This window comes from Microcaecilia unicolor, chromosome 10, assembly GCF_901765095.1.
Source record: "Microcaecilia unicolor chromosome 10, aMicUni1.1, whole genome shotgun sequence".
In the NCBI taxonomy this organism is placed as follows: domain Eukaryota; kingdom Metazoa; phylum Chordata; class Amphibia; order Gymnophiona; family Siphonopidae; genus Microcaecilia; species Microcaecilia unicolor.
In genome coordinates this window covers 117,333,384-117,354,538 of record NC_044040.1, presented here as the reverse complement: position 1 = coordinate 117,354,538, position 21,155 = coordinate 117,333,384, and the positions used below count along the sequence as shown (strand labels likewise).

The window sequence follows — 21,155 nt, the reverse complement described above, 5'->3', positions numbered from 1 at the left end:
CAGGTCACCCTGAGCGAGAAGGGGTAGCACACTAATTTGCATATGGAGAACCAGGTCACCCTGAGTGAGAAGGGGGATATCACAATGTATAGAATGTTTGTACATTTGGGAAGCTTGCCAGGTGCCCTTGGCCTGGATTGGCCGCTGTCGTGGACAGGGTGCTGGGCTCGATGGACCCTTGGTCTTTTCCCAGTGTGGCATTATTTATGTACTTATTGTGATCATTGTATGAGACTCTGAGGATCTACTCATCAGCAGTTCATACTGCATTCCTGCATGAGGATTGTGATGAAAACTGATGAAACAATTTCTTGATTCTCTTAGATTTGTAATATAGTGGGAGTGACTAAGTAGGAAGAACTTGAAACAATAATCTTTCTACATTCTTGCATTTTGGAACCCTCTTTTAAGGAACATAAATGTGACTTAAAAACATATTTCTTTGAAAGATCATTTGGATCATGATGGGCTCTGTGGGTGTGACAAAAAAGTGGTTAAGTGTTGCAATGTGTAACTATACATTAAAAAAATTATTATGGGCCCTTTTACTAAGCTGCAGTAAGCACTAATACATGCTTATTGCAGGTTAAAAACCACTAGCGCAGGGCACTGGGACATCTTTGGGGGCAGAGTGTAGGCATGCTCAGGACTAATTGGTTAGCACAGCTACATTGCCGCTTGCTAGCCAATTAGCGCATGGTTAGCGTGTGAGCCCTTACCACCTAGAAAATAGGTATAGTTAATGGCCATGCACTAGTGAAATTAGAACATGACCATTATTTCTAAAATGGAAAATGCGGCCATTTTATAGCAACAAAAGTGGTCTCTCACTACTCATAGCACAGGCCACTTTTAGTGCCACTTAGTAAAAGGGCCCCTATTTTATTGTAAAAACTTATGTTATAATTTCTTTTCTCAAATTTTATTCTTTTTAATTTAAGCAGAAATCTTTTCCTTGTTTTACTAAAAATCACTTAGGGCCTTGTTTACAAAGGCTCGCTAGCGTTCTTTAGCATGCGCTGTATAGATGCCCACAATATTCCTATGGGCACCTACACAGCGCTTGCTAATTGTTAGTGTGCGCTAAAGAACGCTAGTGCACCTTTGTAAACAGGGCCCTTTTACCAAATTGGGTATAAACAGTGGTGCTAGTGCATGCTTCGTGGGTCATTCCCGTGTGCTAAGGCCATTTTTACCATGTGGCCATTTATTCTATTTCCCGCATTAATGGCCATGTGCTAAGTTTCCCATTAGTGCATGGCCATTAGAATGTGATTGTAGGTGGTAAGGGCTCATACACTAACCATATACTAATCAGTTAGCATGCGGCAATGTAGCTGCACTAACTGATTAGTGCAGAACATGCCTACTCTCCAACCCCAACTCACCATCAGCACTATAAAATAAATTTATATTTTAGTGCGGGGGTAGCGTACGCAAATACAAAAATTATTATGGGACGCCTGATAGGCCATTTTTTGCTGTGGTAAGCACCTGTTAGTGCTTACCACAACTTAGTAAAAGGACCCCTTAGATGGCATTCCCGGTGGGTGATATACAGTATAAAATAAAAATAATCTTGAATGAAATGGAAATCAGAACAGAAAAGGGGACCATAATGATTTTGTTGGGTCTTTAAGTCTAACTAGATTATCTGAAAACAAATTTTGCTGGTACTGCTGCTTTAACATTTTACAATACACCTTAGGCTTTCCAATTTTTCTTCTGCAACAAACTGTTAGAAAAAGAAAACACACCATACAAAGCACATACAATCTTGATATTTTATTTTTTGCTATGAAGATATTAGGAAAGTATAAAGTCTGATGGAGACAACCCAAGAGTAAATATCAGAGGAAGAGAGAGATGGCATGGAATCCCTTCCATGGCTGGAGAATAGCAGGCAGAATCGAATATTGTGGTCACACATCCTAGCATGCAGTGCTTCTGCTTACATTATGTGCATTTGTGGAAGGTGCAGACTGGAAGAAGTTCTGCAGAGAAAGAGAAAAAGATGAGAGACATCCAAAATCAGTTTATGTTGAACTGCTGATCCTTCACTCACTCTCTAGCACCAGTAAAAAAAAAAAAAAAAAGTCCTACAGAAATTTTATTCCCAGAAAGTACATTAGAACAGCTTTTCCCATATCTGTCCTGGAGGCACACCTAATATCTCTGTTTTTCAGGATATCTGATGAAAATACATGAGATTTAGGGGGGGGGGGGGGGGGGGAGAGAATTTGTCAAGGTGCGGTAAAAGTTTGTCTTTTACCACATCTTGATTTCCTGTGAGATTCAGCAAAGCCATGGCCCAATACTCCTGGCTTGCAGATCCTTTGCCCCCCCCCCCCCCCGCATTAAGCAGCCCCCTCACAGGACCCTCCCACCTCCCCACAAGGGCTACCTTCAAAGATCATTGGTGGTCCGGGGGGGGGGGGGGGGAGTCTTCAGGGATCCAAGGGATCATCCTGGGGGTCGTCAGGGGTCCGGGACAGTCTTTGGCAGGAGCAATGTCCAGTCGCTCCTGCACTGTCCAGCCCTGCCTTCACAATGGCACCCGTACTGTCGCTAGGGGTTATATTCCATCTGATTATGATCCCTAGCGATAGTAGCATGATACCGCCGCTAGGGACACCATTTTGAAGGCAGTGCAGCAGAAGGCAGGAGTGACTGGGCATCTCTCCTACTGAAGAACCCCCGAAACCCCAAGACAACCCCCTAGACCACCCTTGGACCTCGAAGACCTCCCTGGACCACCAATGATACTACTATTACTAATCATTTCTATAGCGCTACCAGACATACTCAGCGCTGCACACATTATATGCAGGTACTTTTCTGTCCCTAGATGGCTCACAATCTAAGATTTGGTACCTGGGGTAATGGAGGGTTAAGTAACTTGCCCAAGGTCACAAGGAGCTACAGTGAGAATCAAACCCAGGTTGCCAGGATCAAAGCCTGCTGCACTAACCATTAGGCCGCTCCTCCAACAATGATCTATGAAGGTAGCCCTTGTGGGGTGGGGGGAGTTGGGAGGGTCTTGTGAGGGGGGGCTGCTTAAGGCGGGGGGGGGGGGGGGGGCTGGAGGATCTGCTGTCCCGGGAGCATCGGACCGCAAGTTTGCAGCTGGGGTTATTTTATTATGGTTCTGAGGCCCTAACACGACTTGTATCACCACAAGTTGCATTAGGTATTTGCATAGTAAAGAGATGCAAAACATATATTTGCATATTTTGCATCTACTACTACTACTACTACTATTTAGCATTTCTATAGCGCTACAAGGCATACGCAGCGCTGCACAAACATAGAAGAAAGACAGTCCCTGCTCAAAGAGCTTACAATCTAATATTTTGCATCTCATTATTCAGTAACCCGCAGCAACTTAAATATTGCTGCAGCATTTTTAGAAAAGTGGCATTAGAGCCACATAATGCATGTTGGAACAATACAAAAGCATTATAATGTTCTCAGTTTTGTTCTCCATTTCTTTTCTAATAATTCCTAACATTCTATTTGCTTTCTTAGCTGTTCCTATACATTGAGAAGAGGATTTCAACTTATCAACGATGACACCTAAATCCTTTTCCTGGACAACTCCTAATGTGGAAATGGAACCTTGCATCGTGTAGCTATACTTTGGATTGTTCTTCTCTACATGCATGACTTTGCATGTGTTCACATTATGGCGTTTGTCTTACAAACGCTATTAGGACTTTAAATGTCTCAGTCCTGGCACATGCTTTTTTGGGGGCCAAAATGTGTAAACTAGTATTTTACAAAAGGGCAGGATAAAATGTATAAGCCACTAAAACATCCAGGGCTGGCAGAGGCATGTTGTGTTGTATAGCACATCATGGGCAGTGAGGTGTTCTCTACATCCATCCTTGGTTTTCCATAGTACATCAATATACAGGCAACGCAAGATCTATGTTGGGATTTAGATGAATAATGAATAAGTACTGCCGCAGCATGTTTTTGTGGCTGTTTGCATTGGTGCTGACTGCAAGAGAGCTGAGACTCTGTGAGCCTGATTGCTGTTTCTATCCACCCAGTGTGTCATCTGAAACCCTTCCATCTCCACACCTGTTACCTCCCCCCACCCTTCCAATATCATGCCAAATACCTCTTGTCCCTCATCTGCCCCTTTCCTCTCCCCCTCTGGGGTGCAGAAGATCCCTTCTATGATCTTGTCTGGTTCTCAGCATGTACATCATTCTCACAGCCCTCTGGGCACTGGAACAGTCCTCCATTACCATGGCATATCCCAGCCTATGCCTTTGTGTGGTGTAGGTGCTGAGCCTTTGCCCTTACACAACAAAAAGATGTTTGCAGTGTCTCAGCACTCCCCCTCCCCCCCCAATTCGACACACATCCACCTCCCCTAAGGTGATGTTTCCCTTGTGGGACAAGAACTGCTGCTTTGGAACCAATACAAACCTTCCCATGGAGCTTCTGTCAGACATTGTAAGATGTCAATCATAACGTTAATCTTACAAAAATGTCTAGGTGGGAGGGCTATAAATGTTGCTATTTGGTAAGTCCAAGTTTCTGAAATTGCTGGCAGCTCTAAAAGTTTAGGGCTGCAAAACGTCTCTGCCTGCCATTTTACAAAGCTAGCTGCTTACCTGGCTCCGGCTCTCTCCACTGTTGAGGAGTATAACCATTTCTTTATAGGGATAGTCAGTTTCCCCCGTTTTTGGCTTCTAAATGGCAACAATACAAGGAAGCTAATGAAGGCCATAGATCAGATCCGACATTGTTCTGGGAGGCGGCTAAAGCGGTTCTCAGGGGAGAGATTATCTCCTATCTTAGCTTCCAGAAGAAGGTGAGGTGTAGGGAGGTGCTTCGCTTGGAGAGGCGAGTGACCTCACTTCAGAGAAAGTATGGGATAGATCACTCTCTGAGGGTCAAAGCACTGTTGTTGGAAGCTCAGCAAGCTTTAAATGAGTTGCTGCATAGAAAGGTGAAGAGGTCTTGGGAGTATTACAGATATCAACTTTATAGGTTTGCTAATAAAGGGAGTAGGTTTTTGGCGCGGCTTGCTAGGAGTAGTTCGGGATGTCATAAAATCTCCACGATGGTAGATTCAAATGGGGAGAGGAAACATGAGGATAGAGCTATAAATAGGATTCTCTCAAAGTTCTTTACTACTTTGTACGAGCCGCAATCCCCACCTCCATTAACTAGTGAGATCTATCTCTCTAGTATGGATCTACCTAAGATTATGGACTCAGAGCTCGCATTATTATTATTATTTATTGCATTTGTACCCCACATTATCCCATCTTTTTGCAGGCTCAATGTGGCTTACAGGGTGTTAATATGGTATAGTCATTACATAATCTTAGATACAGTCGGTAATAAACTGGAGGTAGAAGAGGAATTAGTTAGAAGGTATTAGGTAAGGTCGTGTTAGAGGTGTTTTAAAGCGTTTGGGTGGTATACGGAGTAGTTTGTTTCATCAAGGATTATTTTTGTAGGCCTTGTTGAAGAGAAATGTCTTCAAAGATTTGCGAAAGCTGGTTAAGTTGTCCATGTTTTTCAGGGTCATGGGTAGTGCGTTCCATAACTGTGTGCTTTTGTACGCAAAGGTAGTAGCGTATGCCTGTTTGTATTTAATTCCTTTACAGCTGGGGAAGTTCAAATTGAGGAACTTGTGGGCTGATCTTCTGGCATTTCTGGGTGGTAAGTCTATTAGGTTCAGCATGTAGAGTGGGGCCTCTGCATGAATGATTTTGTATACAGTCGTGCAGATCTTGAACTCAATTCGTTCCTTGAGTGTGAGCCAGTGCAGTTTCTCTCTTAGGTGCTTTGCGCTTTCGTATTTGGTTTTTCCAAAAATGAGACGGGCTGCGGTGTTCTGGGCTGTTTGGAGTTTTTTAATGGTCTGTTCTTTGCATCCTAACTACAGAGCATTGCAATAGTCCAGGTGACTTATCACTAGTGACTGTACTAGGGTGCGGAAGACATATCTAGGGAAAAAAGGTTTTATTCTTTTGAGTTTCCACATCGAGTAGAACATTTTTTTCATTGTGTTCTTCACGTGGGTATCAAGTGTGAGGTTTCGATCAATAGTGACTCCCAGAATTTTCAGATTTTCTGAGATGGGGAGTGTGCAGTAAGGTGTGGTTATGGTAGAGTAGTTGTTTGTGTTGTATTGGGAAGTAAGAACCAGACATTGAGTTTTTTCCACGTTCAGTTTTAACTTGAATGAGTCTGCCCAAGAGTGCATGATTTGGAGGATCTGATTGATCTCGTTGGTTATTTTGTTTAGGTTACTTTTGAACGGGATGTGGATCGTAACATCATCTGCATATATGTAGGGGTTAAGGTTCTGATTGGCTAGTAGTTTGGCTAGTGGTATCATCATCAGGTTGAAAATAGTTGGTGATCCTATTACTGTAGAGGAGGTGGAGTGGGTAATTAAGCAGAGTGTGCTGGGAAAGGCTCCAGGGCCTGATGGTCTGTGGAATGAGTTTTACAGGCTGTTACAAGAGGTGAGTCCGGTGTTAACAGAGGTTTTTAATAGTCTTATTCAAAAAGGGCATTTGACACAACACCTTAATAGGGCCCAGATTACAGTTCTTCAGAAGCCGGGCAAACCAGCGGATCGCCAAGAGTCATATAGGCCAATATCATTGCTTAACATGGAGGTAAAATTTTTGGCTAAAATTCTGGCCAACCGGTTAGCGAGAATCCTCCCTTCATTGGTGGCAGAACCACAAGTAGGATTCGTAAGGGAGAGAGTGATTGTGAAGAACATGAGGAGAATTCTTGCAGCATTAGAGACAATTAGTGTGGAGAAGGAGCAGGCACTGTTAATAAGTTTTGACGTAGAAAAGGCCTTTGACAGATTGGATTGGGGATTCCTGTTTGGGGTATTGGAGGCGTATGGTATACGGGGATGGTTTGTCCAAGCGGTGCGGACTTTGTATACAGACCCAAGGGCTAGGGTGTATGGCAATGGAGTTTTGTCGGACTGGTTCCCAATACGGAGGGGGACTAGTCAGGGATGCCCTTTATCGCCTTTGCTTTTTGTACTAACGTTAGAGGCTGCACTCTCAGTTAGTTGAATAAGTTTAGGTCAATCTCAGTTATGTCCTCACCGTTGCGAGGCCCAATTGACCAATGTTTATTGTTTTGAGTGAGCCTGGGGGCTAGGGATACCCCATCAGTGAGAACAAGCAGCCTGCTTGTCCTCGGAGAAAGCGAAAGCTACATACCTGTAGAAGGTATTCTCCGAGGACAGCAGGCTGATTGTTCTCACTGATGGGTAACATCCACGGCAGCCCCTCTGATCGGAGATCTTCACTAGTAACAACGTTTGCTAGCCCTCGTGTGCGCATGCGCGACCGTCTTCCCGCCCAAATGCGAGCATGCTCGCCGGTCCAGTAAATAGCAAAGACAAGGGAAGACACAACTCCAAAGGGGAGGTGGGCGGGTTTGTGAGAACAATCAGCCTGCTGTCCTCGGAGAATAACTTCTACAGGTATGTAGCATTCGCTTTCTCCGAGGACAAGCAGGCTGCTTGTTCTCACTGATGGGGTATCCCTAGCCCCCAGGCTCACTCAAAACAATAAACATTGGTCAATTGGGCCTCGCAACGGTGAGGACATAACTGAGATTGACCTAAACTTATTCAACTAACTGAGAGTGCAGCCTGGAACAGAATAAAATTGGGTGGAGTTGGATTCTAAACCCTGAACAGATTCTGTAGCACCGACTGCCTGAACTGACTGTCGCGTTGGGTATCCTGCTGAAGGCAGTAATGAGATGTGAATGTGTGGACGGAAGACCACGTTGAAGTCTTGCAAATCTCTTCAATAGTGGCTGACTTCAAGTGAGCCACTGACGCTGCCATGGCTCTAACACTATGAGCCGTGACATGACCCTCAAGAGTCAACCCAGCCTGGGTGTAAGTGAAGGAAATGCAATCTGCTAGCCAATTAGATATGGTGCGTTTCCCAACAGCCACTCCCCTTCTGTTGGGATCAAAAGAAATAAACAATTGGGTGGACTGTCTGTGGGGCTTTGTCCGCTCCAGGTAGAAGGCCAATGCTCGCTTGCAGTCCAATGTGTGCAGCTGATGTTCAGCAGGGCGGGTATGAGGACGGGGAAAGAATGTTGGCAAGACAATTGACTGGTTCAGATGGAACTCCGACACCACCTTCGGCAAGAACTCATGGTGAGTGCGGAGGACTACTCTGTTATGATGAAATTTAGTGAGCTACCAAGGCTTGAAGCTCACTGACTCTGTGAGCTGAAGTAACTGCCACCAAGAAAATGACCCTCCAGGTCAAGTACTTCAGATGGCAGGAATCCAGTGGCTCAAAAGCAGGTTTCATCAGCTGGGTGAGAACGACATTGAGATCCCATGACACTGTAGGAGGTTTGATGGGGGGCTTTGACAAAAGCAAACCTCTCATGAAGTGAACAACTAAAGGCTGTCCCAAGATCGGCTTACCTTCCACACGGTAATGGTATGCACTAATCGCACTAATATGAACTCTTACAGAGTTGGTCTTAAGACCAGACTCCGACAAGTGCAGAAAGTATTCAAGAAGGGTCTGTGTAGGACACGAGCGAGGATCTAGGGCCTTGCTGTCACACCAGACGGCAAACCTCCACCACAGAAAAAAGTAACTCTTCTTAATGGAATCTTTCCTGGAAGCAAGTAAGACACGGGAGACACCCTCGGAGAGACCCAAGGAGGCAAAATCTACGCCCTCAACATCCAGGCCGTGAGAGCCAGGGACTGGAGGTTGGGATGCAGAAGCGTCCCCTCGTTCTGAGTAATGAGGGTCGGAAAATACTTCAATCTCCACGGTTCTTCGGAGAACAGCTCCAGAAGAAGAGGGAACCATATCTGACGCGGCCAAAAGGGAGCGATCAGAATCATGGTGCCTTGATCTTGCTTGAGTTTCAGCAGAGTCTTCTCCACCAAAGGTATGGGAGGATAAGCATACAGGAGGCCTTTCCCCCAATCCAGGAGAAAAGCATCTGACGCTAGCCTGCCGTGGGCCTGAAGTCTGGAACAGAACTGAGGGACCTTGCGGTTGACTCGAGAGGCAAAGAGATCCACCGAGGGGGTGCCCCATACTCGGAAGAGTTCGCGAACCACTCTCTAATGGAGTAACCACTCGTGAGGTTACATTATCCTGATCAACCTGTCGGCCAGACTGTTGTTTATGCCTGCCAGATACGTGGCTTGAAGAAACATGCCGTACCGGCGAGCCCAAAGCCACATTCTGACGGCCTCCTGACACAGAGGGCGAGATCCGATGCCCCCCTGCTTGCTGATGTAATACATGACAACCTGATTGTCTGTTTGAGTTTTGATAATTTGTTGGGACAGCCGATCCTTGAAAGCCTTTAGAGCATTCCAGACCGCTCGCAACTCCAGGATCTGCAAACCTTTTTCATGAAGGGACTAACTCCCTTGGGTGTGGAGCCCATCGACATGAGCTCCCCACCCCAGGAGAGATGCATCCGTCGTCAGCAACTTTTGTGGCTGAGGAATTTGGAAAGGACGTCCCAGAGTCAAATTGGACTGAATTGTCCACCAATGCAGGGATTGGAGAAAACTCGTGGACAGCAGGACTACGTCCTCTAGGTCCCCAGCAGCCTGGTACCACTGAGAAGCTAGGGTCCATTCAGCTGATCTTATGTGAAGGCGGGACATGGGAGTCACATGTACTTTGGAGGCCATGTGGCCGAGCATTCTCAACATCTGCCGAGCTGTGATCTGCTGAGATGCCCGCACCCAGAAGACAGAAGAGTGTCGGCCCTCGCTTCCGGGAGGTATGCACGAGCCGTCTGAGAGTCCAGCAGAGCTCCTATGAATTCTAGTTTCTGGACTGGAAGAAGGTGGGACTTTGGATAGTTTATCACAAACCCTAGTAGCTCCAGGAGTCGAATAGTCATCTGCATGGACTGTAGAGCTCCTGCCTCGGAGGTGTTCTTCACCAGCCAATCGTCGAGATAAGGGAACACATGCACTCCCAGTCTGCGTAGAGACGCCGCTACGACAGCCAGGCATTTTGTAAACACCCTGGGCGCAGAGGTGAGACCAAAGGGTAGCACACAATACTGAAAATGCTGTGTTCCCAGACGGAATCGAAGATACTGCCTGTGAGCTGGTGGTATCGGGATGCGAGTGTAAGCTCTCTTTAAGTCCAGAGAGCATATCCAATCGTTTGCCTGAATCATGGGAAGGAGGGTGCCCAGGGAAAGCATCCTGAACTTTTCTCGAACCAGATATTTGTTCAGGGCCCTTAGGTCTAGGATGGGACGGATCCCCCCTGTTTTCTTTTCCACAAGGAAGTACCTGGAATAGAATCCCAACCCTTCCTGCCCGGTGGCACGGGCTCGACCGCATTGGTGCTGAGAAGGGCGGAGAGTTCCTCTGCAAGTACCTGCCTGTGGCGGAAGCTGAAGGATTGAGCTCCCGGTGGGCAATTTGGAGGTCTGGAGATCAAATTGAGGGAGTATTCTAGCTGGACTATTTGGAGAACCCACTGGTCGGAGGATATGAGAGGCCACCTTTGGTGAAAAAAATTTTAACCTTCCCCCAACCGGCAGATCGTCCGGCACGGACACTTTGATTTCAGCTATGCTCTGCTGGAGCCAGTCAAAAGCCCGTCCCTTGCTTTTGCTGGGGAGCTGCAGGGGCCTGTTGAAGCGCACTCTGTTGACGGGAACGAGCATGCTGGGGTTTAGCCTGGGCAGCAGGCTGGCAAGAGGGAGGACTGTACCTACGTTTATTAGAATAGGGAACAGTCCTCCTTTCTCCATAAAAACGTCTACCTGATGAGGTAGATGCTGAAGGCGTCCGGTGGGAGAATTTGTCGAAAGCGGTGTTCCGGTGGTGGAACTGTTCTACCACCTGTTCGACCTTTTCCCCCAAAATATTATCCCCCCGGCAAGGAGAATCTGCAATCCGCTGCTGGACCGTATTCTCCAGGTCGGAGGCACGCAGCCATGAGAGCCTGCTCATCACCACACCTTGAGCAGCGGCCCTGGACGCGACATCAAAAGTATCGTACACACCCCTGGCCAGGAATGTACGACATGCCTTCAGCTGCCTGACCACCTGCTGAAAAGGCTTGGCTTGCTCAGAAGGGAGATTATCCACCAAGTCCGCCAACTGCCGCACATTGTTCTGCATATGAATGCTCGTGTAGAGCTCATAGGACTGAATCTTGGAAATGAGCATTGCAGAATGGTAGGCCTTCCGCCCAAAAGAGTCCAAGGTTCTAGAGTCACGGCCCAGGGGTGCCGAAGCGTATTCCCTAGAACTCTTGACCTTCTTAAGGGCCAAATCCACTACACCAGAGTCATGAGGCAACTGAGTCCGCATTAACTCTGGATCCCCATGGATCCGATACTGGGATTCTATCTTCTTGGGAATGTGGGGATTAGTTAGCGGCTTCGCCCAGTTCGCCAGCAATGTCTGTTTGAGGACAAGATGCATGGGTACAGTGGACGATTCCTTAGGTGGCGAAGGATAGTCCAAAAGCTCAAACATCTCGGCCCTTGGCTCATCCTCCGTAACCACAGGGAAGGGAATGGCCGTAGACATTTCCCGGACAAAGGCCATGAAAGACAGACTCTCAGGAGGAGAAAGCTGCCTTTCAGGAGAGGGAGTAGGATCAGAGGGAAGATTGCAAGACTCCTCGTCAGAGAAATATCTCGCGTCCTCCTCTGGTTCCCACGAGGCCTCACCATCGGTATCAGACACCAGTTCATGAACTTCAGTCCGAAGCCGGGCCCGTCTCGACTCCGTGGAAACACGGCCACGGTGGGTACGCCGAGAGGAAGACTCCCATACCGGCGGTGATGAAGCTCCCTCCATCGATGTCGTCGTGGAGTCAGCCTGGGAGGCCGCCGATGCAGGTACCGCAAGCGGTACCGGGACCGGGGACCTCACCAAGGGCAAGGAGCCAGCCGTCGCCTCTCTCAACAGCACCGGCAGCGCAAGCACCCCCGATACCGGAGTGGAAGGGTGTAACAGCTCTTCCAGGATCCCTGGAAGGATGGCCCAGAGGCTCTCGTTCAGAGCGGCTGTCGAGGAAGGCAAGGAGTCCGGTACCGGCGACGAGCTCAGAATCTGTCCGGGATGCGGAGGCGGTACCGGGCTGTCCAAAGTAGAGCGCATCGACACCACTTGTATGGAGGGCGAGCAATCCTCCCGGCGCCGACGCTTAGCGGGTGCCGAATCTACCGGCGACCCGGAGCTCTCGGTACCACGACGGGAAGGCGACCGGTGACAATGCTTCTTTGCCTTCGCACGAAGCAGGTCACCGGTACCTCCCGGTACTGAAGAGGAGGACATTGAATCCAAATGCCTTCTCGGGGCCGGGTCCAAAACAGGTCGATCCCGGGGAGCCTGTACCGCAGGAGCCCTCGAGACAGGCGGAGACCTACTCGAGGGCTCACCGCTACCAGCAGGGGAATGGACAGCCCTCACCTGCGCTCCTGATGACGATGCACCCTCCGACGACATCGATACCTCTGATGACCTCGGTACCACAGGCGTCGAAGTACCGGATGAGGCTCCGAACAAAAGGTTCCACTGAGCCAATCTCGCCGCCTGAGTCCTCTTCTTCAGCAGAAGACAGAGAGTGCAGGCTTGGGGACGATGACCGGCCCCCAGACACTGAAGACACGAAATGTGCCTGTCAGTGGAGCAAAATCATCCGGCTGCACCGCATGCACTTTTTGAAGTCGCTGGCGGGCTTCGATGACATGGGCGGGAAAATCACACTGACGAAATCAAAATTCGCAATGGTGACAAAAAAGGGCACCAAAACAGGGAAAAAACCCGTACGGGCAGCCGAAAAGGCCGCTTCTGACGATGAAAGGAAACTTAAAAGGAAAAAACACTAGAAATAGCGGAAAAAAAGGACTTTTTTATTTTTTACAAGACGAAGAAAACACGAACTGAAGACTTTCCGACCACTTCCGAATGGAAGAAAGCGGCGAAAAACGCACGAGGGGTCTCCTTGAGGCGCAGAACGACCGTAAACAGCCGTCTTGAGCCGTGGAAAAAAGAAGACTGGCGAGCACGCTCGCGTTCGGGCGGGAAGACGGTCGCGCATGCGCATTGTGCACGCGAGGGCTAGCAAACGTTGTTGCTAGTGAAGATCTCCGATCAGAGGGGCTGCCGTGGACGTCACCCATCAGTAAGAACAAGCAGCCTGCTTGTCCTCGGAGAATTCAGCTTAACCCGGATATCAGGGGAATACAGATAGGGAATCTCACCTTTAAATCTGCAGCATTTGCAGATGATTTACTGCTGTTAATTAAGGAGCCTAGATCTTCATTACCGACTCTCATGGAAAGCTTAACAGAGTATGGAGATTTCTCTGGGTTTCAATTAAACCTTACCAAGTCTGAAGCTTTGGCGAGCTCACACTTGTTGCGGCAATCTTGGGGGGAGGGGTTCCCCCTGAAGTGGGCGCAAGAGTCGTTCAGGTACCTGGGCATACAGCTCTCTATGGACACCTCTCTTCTGTATAAAAATAACATCGCAAAATTGTTTAGAGAGACGAAGGAACAATTGTCCACTCTGCCAGTGTCTTTTTTTAGGAAGGTTGCATTTCTTCAGAATGATTATCTTTCCAAGGTGGTTATATGTCTTACAGATTCTGCCTATTTGGTTAGCACGTAGGGATTTGGCAATGCTTCAAAAGAAGGTGTCCCGATTTTGTTGGGGAGGCCGGAAAGCAAAAATGTGGTGGCAGTATGTGATGGGAGCTGAAAAACTGAGAGGGTTGGGATTTCCGGATCTTCAGAAATATAATCAAGCTTGTTTGCTTCAGCATTTGAGGGACTGGCTATTGGGTTCCACTACATACACAGATGGGGGGCTGGAGCAGGCTTATTTTAGTCCCTGGCAAGTCAACTTGCTGCTTCATACCCCTAAGGGGAGTATACCTGAGAGGCTGTGGAAGAGTGTTCTGTTTTGTCCCCTCTGGTTTCTTTGGAGAGAGATAGTCCCATTGTGGGGACAATGCCCTACTAGCAGTCGGTGGTTGCCCTTACAAGGGAATATAGATTTCACACCAGGAGGAGAGAATAGGGTCTTTCAGGTTTTGAGGGAAAAAGGGGTGACTACCCTTGCAAATGTAATTACAGAGGAGGGGACCTTAATATCATTACAAGATTTCTTGGTTTGGTGTGCACAAGGGTCGGCCACAATCTTTGCTTATCACCAACTTTCTCATTGTGTGCACTCACTGCCAAGGGGAAGTTTACATCCACGGTTCGATCGGCATCTGCAAAAGCTTTTGGAAGGTGATGCAGTGGGATGTCTCGATATCGTGGTTCCATGGAGAGCTGTGTAAGAGAGCTCAACAGAGGGATCTACAGGTGGTGGCAGATAGGTGGGGTAGAAAGGTGGGGAGGGTGATTTCACCGAAATTGATACAGTCAGTGGCGTACCAAGGGGGGGGGGGTGGTGCGGGCGGTCCGCCCCGGGTGTCGGCGGGTGGGGGGGTGTTCGTCGTCTCCTGCTACCACCCTGCATTTTTTTTTAAAAAATCCATTCAGCGAGCGATGCAGGCAGCGCCTCGTGTCTGCCCTGCTGTGTGCTGTCAAAAAAGAAAATCGCTTCGCCGGCGTCGGGCCTTCTCTCGCTATGTCCCGCCCACTTTTGAGGTAACTTCCTATTTCCTCGAGGGCGGGACATAGCGAGAGAAGGCCGGCCCGATGCCAGCGAAGCGATTTTCTTTTTTCAAAGCACACAGCAGGGCAGACACGAAGTACTGCCTGCGTCCCTCGCTGAATGGATTTTAAAAAAACACACAGGGTGGTGGCAGGAGAAGAGGGCTCTGTCGCTCTCTACGGAGGGGGGGGGGGGCTCAGATGGGAGAAGGAGGTGGGGGAGCTCAGAGGGGAGAAGGGAATTGGGGAGGGGTGGGGGGAGCTGAGAGGGGTTCTCAGAGGGGAGAAGGGAACTAGGGAGGGGTGGGGGAGCTCAGAGGGGTTCGCAGAGAGGAGAAGGGAATTTGGGGAGGGGTGGGGGAGCTCAGAGGTGTTCACAGAGGGGAGAAGGGAACTGGGGAGGGGTGGGGGAGCTCAGAGGGGTTCGCAGAGGGGAGAAGGGAATTTGGGGAGGGGTGGGGGAGCTCAGAGGGGTTCGCAGAGGGGAGAAGGGAACTGGGGAGGGGTGGGGGAGCTCAGAGGGGAGAAGGGAATTGGGGGGGAGGGGAGGGGAGGGGTTCGCAGAGGGGAGAAGGGAATTGGGGAGGGGAGGGGTGGGGGAGCTCAGAGGGGTTCGCAGAGGGGAGAAGGGAACTAGGGAGGAGTGGGGGAGCTCAGAGGGGTTCGCAGAGGGGAGAAGGGAATTTGGGGAGGGGTGGGGGAGCTCAGAGGGGTTCGCAGAGGGGAGAAGGGAACTGGGGAGGGGTGGGGGAGCTCAGAGGGGAGAAGGGAATTGGGGGAGGGGTGGGGGAGCTCAGAGGGGTTCGCAGAGGGGAGAAGGGAATTGGGGAAGGGTGAGGGAGCTCAGAGGGGTTCGCAGAGGGGAGAAGGGAATTGGGGAGGGGTGGGGGAGCTCAGAGGGGTTCGCAGAGGGGAGAAGGGAACTGGGGAGGGGTGGAGGAGGCTCAGAGGGGTTCTCAGAAGGGAGAAGGGAACTGGGGAGGGGTGGGGGAGCTGAGAGGGGTTCTCAGAGGGGAGAAGGGAACTGGGGAGGGGTGGGGGAGCTGAGAGGGGAGAAGGGGATTGTGGAGGGGTGGGGGTGCTCAGAGGGGAGAAGGGGTCTGAAGCTGGAACTGGGGTCTGACAAGGGGGCAGGAGGGAGAATGGGTCCATGCCTGGGGCAGGTGGGAGAATGGGTCTGGGGCTGAAAAGGGGGGATGCAAAGCATGTGGTGGATGAAGGGGGCTGGACCTGGGGGCTGAAAAGGAGGGTATTTGGGATAAGGGGGCTAGTGCTGGAACTGGGGCCTGAAACAGGGCAGGGGCTGAAACTGGGGGCTTTAAAGGGGACAGGGAGAACTGGCTGGGGCTGAAGCTCAGGACTGGTGAGAGAAAAGGGCTGGGATTGAAACTAGGGGCTGAAAAGGGGACAGGGAGAAGTGGCTGGGGTCTGAAGCTCAGGATTGATGGGAGAAAAGGGGGGCATGTGGGCTGGGGCTGGAACTAGGGGCAGGTGGAACTGGGGGCTGAAAAGGGGGGGCAGAGAGAGGGGACAACAGACCCTGGATGGAAGTGGGGAGTGTGAGGGAGGGAAGACCCTGGATGGATGGGAGAGGGAGGGCAGATGGATTGAAGGGGCAGAGAGAAAGGGCGGATGGTGGGTGGAAGGGGGAGAGAGAAAGAGGGCAGACTGCAGCAAATGGTGGATGGAAGGGAGAGAGAGAGGAGACAGTGGATGGAAGGGACATTAAAGAGGGCAGACACTGGATGGCAGAGAGAGAGAGCAAAGACAGATCCTGGATGGAAGGAAGACAGTGAAAAGAAGATGAGAAAAGCAGAAACCAGAGACAACAAACTGTAAATATATATTTTTATTATTTTGCTTTAGGATATAGTATTGTAGCTGTGTTCTTTATAAATAGAACATGTAAATAAGGTAATCTTTTTATTGGACTAATTTTAATACATTTTGACTTAACTTTCAGAGAACAAAACCCCCTTCCTCAGGTCAGGATAAGATACTGTAACAGCACTATACTGTACTGACCTGAGGAAGGAAATTTTGGCCTCTGGAAGCTAAATGTATTAGTCCAGTAAAATGGTATTATTTTATTTTCTGTATTTGTTTTATTTCTATTTGTTAATTTGTAAAGTAGTGATTGGTATTTGTTAGTTTTTTCAAATTTACATCTGCTGTCTTTATATTTTGCACAGTACTAGGGGACATTTTCTGTTTCTGTGGTGTTGCATTTTATGCAGAGTCTGACATCGGGGGTTCAGTTTAATTTTTGTCTAAATAGAAAGTTTATGATTACTTATTCTATAGTGGATTAGGGTGTATCTGTGTTTGTGAAAAAGACATGGCTTTCGGTTGGCATTGACTGTGCAGGATCGACGATCTGTACTAATCTGTCTGTTTTCATTTTACAATAGGTGAATTGATGTTCTAGTGCTCACTGTAGTGTTTAAGATGCTTTCCTTTTCCTTGTGTGACTCGTAGAAATTACTGCTTATGGTATGGTAGAATTGCTCTATAGGTCCTGAGTGTTTTGTATTCTCGGTCTGCCTAGTACTGGATTTGGGGGGGGGGGGGGGGGTGTTAAAAAATGACCGGCCCCGGGTGTCAACTACCCTAGGTACGCCACTGGATACAGTCTTCTCTTCAGAGTGGTGGTCTTTTGGTTCATGCCGGAATATTGCAAACATCTTGTTGCAATAAATGTAGGAGGGAGGACACAACTTTTTTTCATGGTATGTGGCAATGTGGGCCTATTTCTGTGTTCTGGTCGGCAATAGCTAATTTTCTTCAGAGAGTGGTAGGGAGAACATTTAGGCTCTTGTTTGAAAGAGCTATATTCAGTGAGCCAGGTCTGTGGCGGGAGGGGACCAGAGGAGAGAAGTTATTTCTTGGAAAATCCTGTATCTTGGGACGAAAATGCATTCTTCTATATTGAACTCAGGATCGCCCGCCCTCCTTCTGGCATTGGAGGAATAAATTGCATGAATTAATGACCTGGGAAGCAAGGGGAGCATGATTGTCTCCTGGGAGGCAACGGAGGTTTCTAGCAATTTGGGAAGCTTATTTAAATATACTATGACCCTGGGCGCATTGCCGGATTCTTAATGGGCTCCTGTGGAATAGGTAAGGACATAGGGATGTGTCGGAGTGGGGCACTGCACCCAGTTGGGGAGGGTGGGAAGGGGAGGGTAAGTAGGGAGTGCAAGGGCGAACGGGGGGGGGGGGGGAGGGGGGGCTAAGAGCCAAGGTCTCCCGCGTAATTTATGGGTCTACAGGGTTGATTAATAGAGGGGGGTAAGGGGAAGGTTAACAATTTGGTAAGGGGGGAAAATGCAAAATTTGAGAATGGTTATATGTTTATACTCTGCAATGATTGGTATATACTGGTTGTTTTTATAGCAATAAAAGAGCTGTATATTGTGTTGAGTTCTCAATAAAAATGTTCAAACATAAAAGCGTAGGGAGCACTCTTCCTTCCCCAGAAAAAACGTCTACCTGATGGAAGCAGAAGGCGCCCGGCAGGAGAGATTGTCCATAGCGGTTTCCTGCTGTGTGATTTGATCAACCACTTGCTCAACCTTCTCACCAAAAATGTTATCCCCCCGGCAAGGGACATCCGCAATCCACTGCTGGACTCGATTGTCCAGGTCAGAGGCACGCAGCCATGACAGTCTGCGCATCACTATACCCTGGGCAGCGATTCTAGATGTAACATCAAAAGAATCGTAAGCACCCCTGGACAGGTATTTACAGTGCTTTTTTTGTAGAAAAAAAGGTGCCGGTACTCATTATGGGCGGGGCCACCACATATGGCACCACCCCTGATAGCCACACCCACATTAACCACACCCCCTATACCAGCCATGGCGCATATAAACAGACATCATTGAAAATATTACAGTACTATAGGAGAAAAAAATAACGTGATTTTTTTTCATTATAAATAATCTCTGTAAGCTCTTACAGCTCCAGTATACCCAGTGCAAAATAAGACAGCCAATGTAAATTCTCAAATTGGACATATTACAAACACTAAAATGAAAATAAAATGATTTTTTTCTACCTTTGTTGTCTGGTGACTGTTTTTCTTTCCATATTGGTCCCAGTCTATGATTCTGCTTTCCTTTGTTTTCGCTTAACTCCTCTGTGCCATTTGTCATTTTTGTCTCCTTTTTCTTTGCTTTCTTCAATATTTTTCAGGCTCTCTCTCTGTCCAGATTTAATTCATTCTTACTATCCATTCTTTAATTTCCTTCATCTACCTGTGGCTTTTCATCTTTTCCTCACCCTTGTTCTCCCCATGCCCCTTCCTCTTATTCTCCAGTCTTTCTCTATTCCCCTTTTCCATCCAGCAGCTCTGCTTTCTCTCCCCATCCTTCCAGTGTCTCCCCTATTTCTTTCTGCATTCTTCCATCCAGCGTCTTCCCTCTTTCTCTCCCCATCCTTCCGTTTTCCCTCTCTCTCTCCCCATCCTTCCATCTGTTTTCCCCCTCTCTCTCCCCATCCTTCCATCTGTTTTCCCCCTCTCTCTCCCCATCCTTCCATCTGTTTTTCCCCCTCTCTCTCCCCATCCTTCCATCTGTTTTCCCTCTCTCTCCCCATCCTTCCATCTGTTTTTCCCTCTCTCCCCAATCCTTCCATCTGTGTTTTCCCTCTCTCTCCCCATCCTTCCATTTTTCCCCTCTCTCCCCATCCTTCCATCTGTTTTCCCCTCTCCCCAATCCTTCCATCTGTTTTTCCCCTCTCTCCCCAATCCTTCCATCTGTTTTTCCCTCTCTCTCCCCATCCTTCCCTCTGTTGGTTTCCCTCTCTCTCCCCAATCCTTCCCTCTGTTGGTTTCCCTCTCTCTCCCCAATCCTTCCCTCTGTTGGTTTCCCTCTCTCCCCAATCCTTCCCTCTGTTGGTTTCCCTCTTTCCCCAATCCTTCCCTCTGTTGGTTTCCCTCTTTCTCTCTCTCCCCAATCCTTCCCTCTGTTGGTTTCCCTCTTTCCCTCTCTCCCCAATCCTTCCCTCTGTTGGTTTCCCTCTCTCCCCAATCCTTCCCTCTGTTGGTTTCCCTCTTTCTCTCTCTCCCCAATCCTTCCCTCTGTTGGTTTCCCTCTTTCCCTCTCTCCCCAATCCTTCCCTCTGTTGGTTTCCCTCTTTCTCTCTCTCCCCAATCCTTCCCTCTGTTGGTTTCCCTCTTTCCCTCTCTCCCCAATCCTTCCCTCTGTTGGTTTCCCTCTTTCCCTCTCTCCCCAATCCTTCCCTCTGTTGGTTTCCCTCTCTCCCCAATCCTTCCCTCTGTTGGTTTCCCTCTTTCCCCAATCCTTCCCTCTGTTGGTTTCCCTCTTTCCCTCTCTCCCCAATCCTTCCCTCTGTTGGTTTCCCTCTTTATCTCTCTCCCCAATCCTTCCCTCTGTTGTTTTCCCTCTTTCTCTCTCTCCCCAATCCTTCCCTCTGTTGTTTTCCCTCTTTCTCTCTCTCCCCAATCCTTCCCTCTGTTGTTTTCCCTCTTTCTCTCTCCCCAATCCTTCCCTCTGTTGGTTTCCCTCTTTCTCTCTCTCCCCAATCCTTCCCTCTGTTGGTTTCCCTCTTTCCCCAATCCTTCCCTCTGTTGGTTTCCCTCTTTCCCTCTCTCCCCAATCCTTCCCTCTGTTGGTTTCCCTCTTTATCTCTCTCCCCAATCCTTCCCTCTGTTGTTTTCCCTCTTTCTCTCTCTCCCCAATCCTTCCCTCTGTTGGTTTCCCTCTTTCTCTCTCTCCCCAATCCTTCCCTCTGTTGGTTTCCCTCTTTCTCTCTCTCCCCAATCCTTCCCTCTGTTGGTTTCCCTCTCCCTGCCACATTTCCCGCGAATGGCGCGAAGTCGCGACACCAGCCCCTATTTCCGGCCGCTGCTGCTTCTCCTGTTGTTGAGCAGCAGTGGCCGCTACACAAAGAAAATGAACATTAAAAAAAATTTTGAAACCTGGCTGAAACCCGGCACCCCGGCACTATAGACAGCCATTAGGCATTGGCTGTTGCCCCGCAGCCGCTCCTCCTCTTGCCTCTACGTCACTGCCCCTGGAGGAAGACCCCGGAGGAGCGCAGTGACGTAGAGGCAAGAGGAGGAGCGGCTGCGGGGCAACAGCCAATGCCTAATGGCTGTCTACAGTGCCGGGATGCCGCGTTTCAGCCAGGTTTGAAGTTTTTAAAAAAATCTTTTTCTTTGTGTAGCGGCCGCTGCTGCTCAACAGGAGAAGCAGCAGCGGCCGGAAATGGGGGCTGGCACTGCATGCGGGACATGGACTCACGGGGCGGGGGGAGCAAAAAAAAAAAGGTGCCGGTACGCCATACCGTTGCGTACCGGCACAAAAAAAGCACTGGGTATTTATGACACGGCTTCTGCTGCTTGACCACCTCCTGAAAAGGCTTGGCCTGCTCCAGAGGGAGCTTATCAACCAAGTCCGCCAGTTGCTGCACCGTGTTCCACAAGTGAATGCTCGTGTAGAGCTGGTAGGACTGGATTT

At 48.9% G+C, this 21,155-nt stretch overlaps 1 protein-coding gene across 3 annotated transcripts in view; it reads right to left on the bottom strand.

Annotated features, from left to right (window-relative positions):
- Nucleotides 1-1,770: 1,770 nt before the first annotated feature.
- TF (transferrin) overlaps nt 1,771-21,155 on the bottom strand; it is a 642,048-nt gene continuing 622,663 nt past the window's right edge. For all 3 annotated transcript variants that reach the window (XM_030215724.1, XM_030215726.1, XM_030215725.1), the window contains one exon: nt 1,771-1,994. In XM_030215724.1, the coding sequence (XP_030071584.1) occupies nt 1,957-1,994 (38 nt within the window). In that variant the 3' untranslated portion in view covers nt 1,771-1,956. The remainder of the gene's footprint in view (nt 1,995-21,155) is intronic.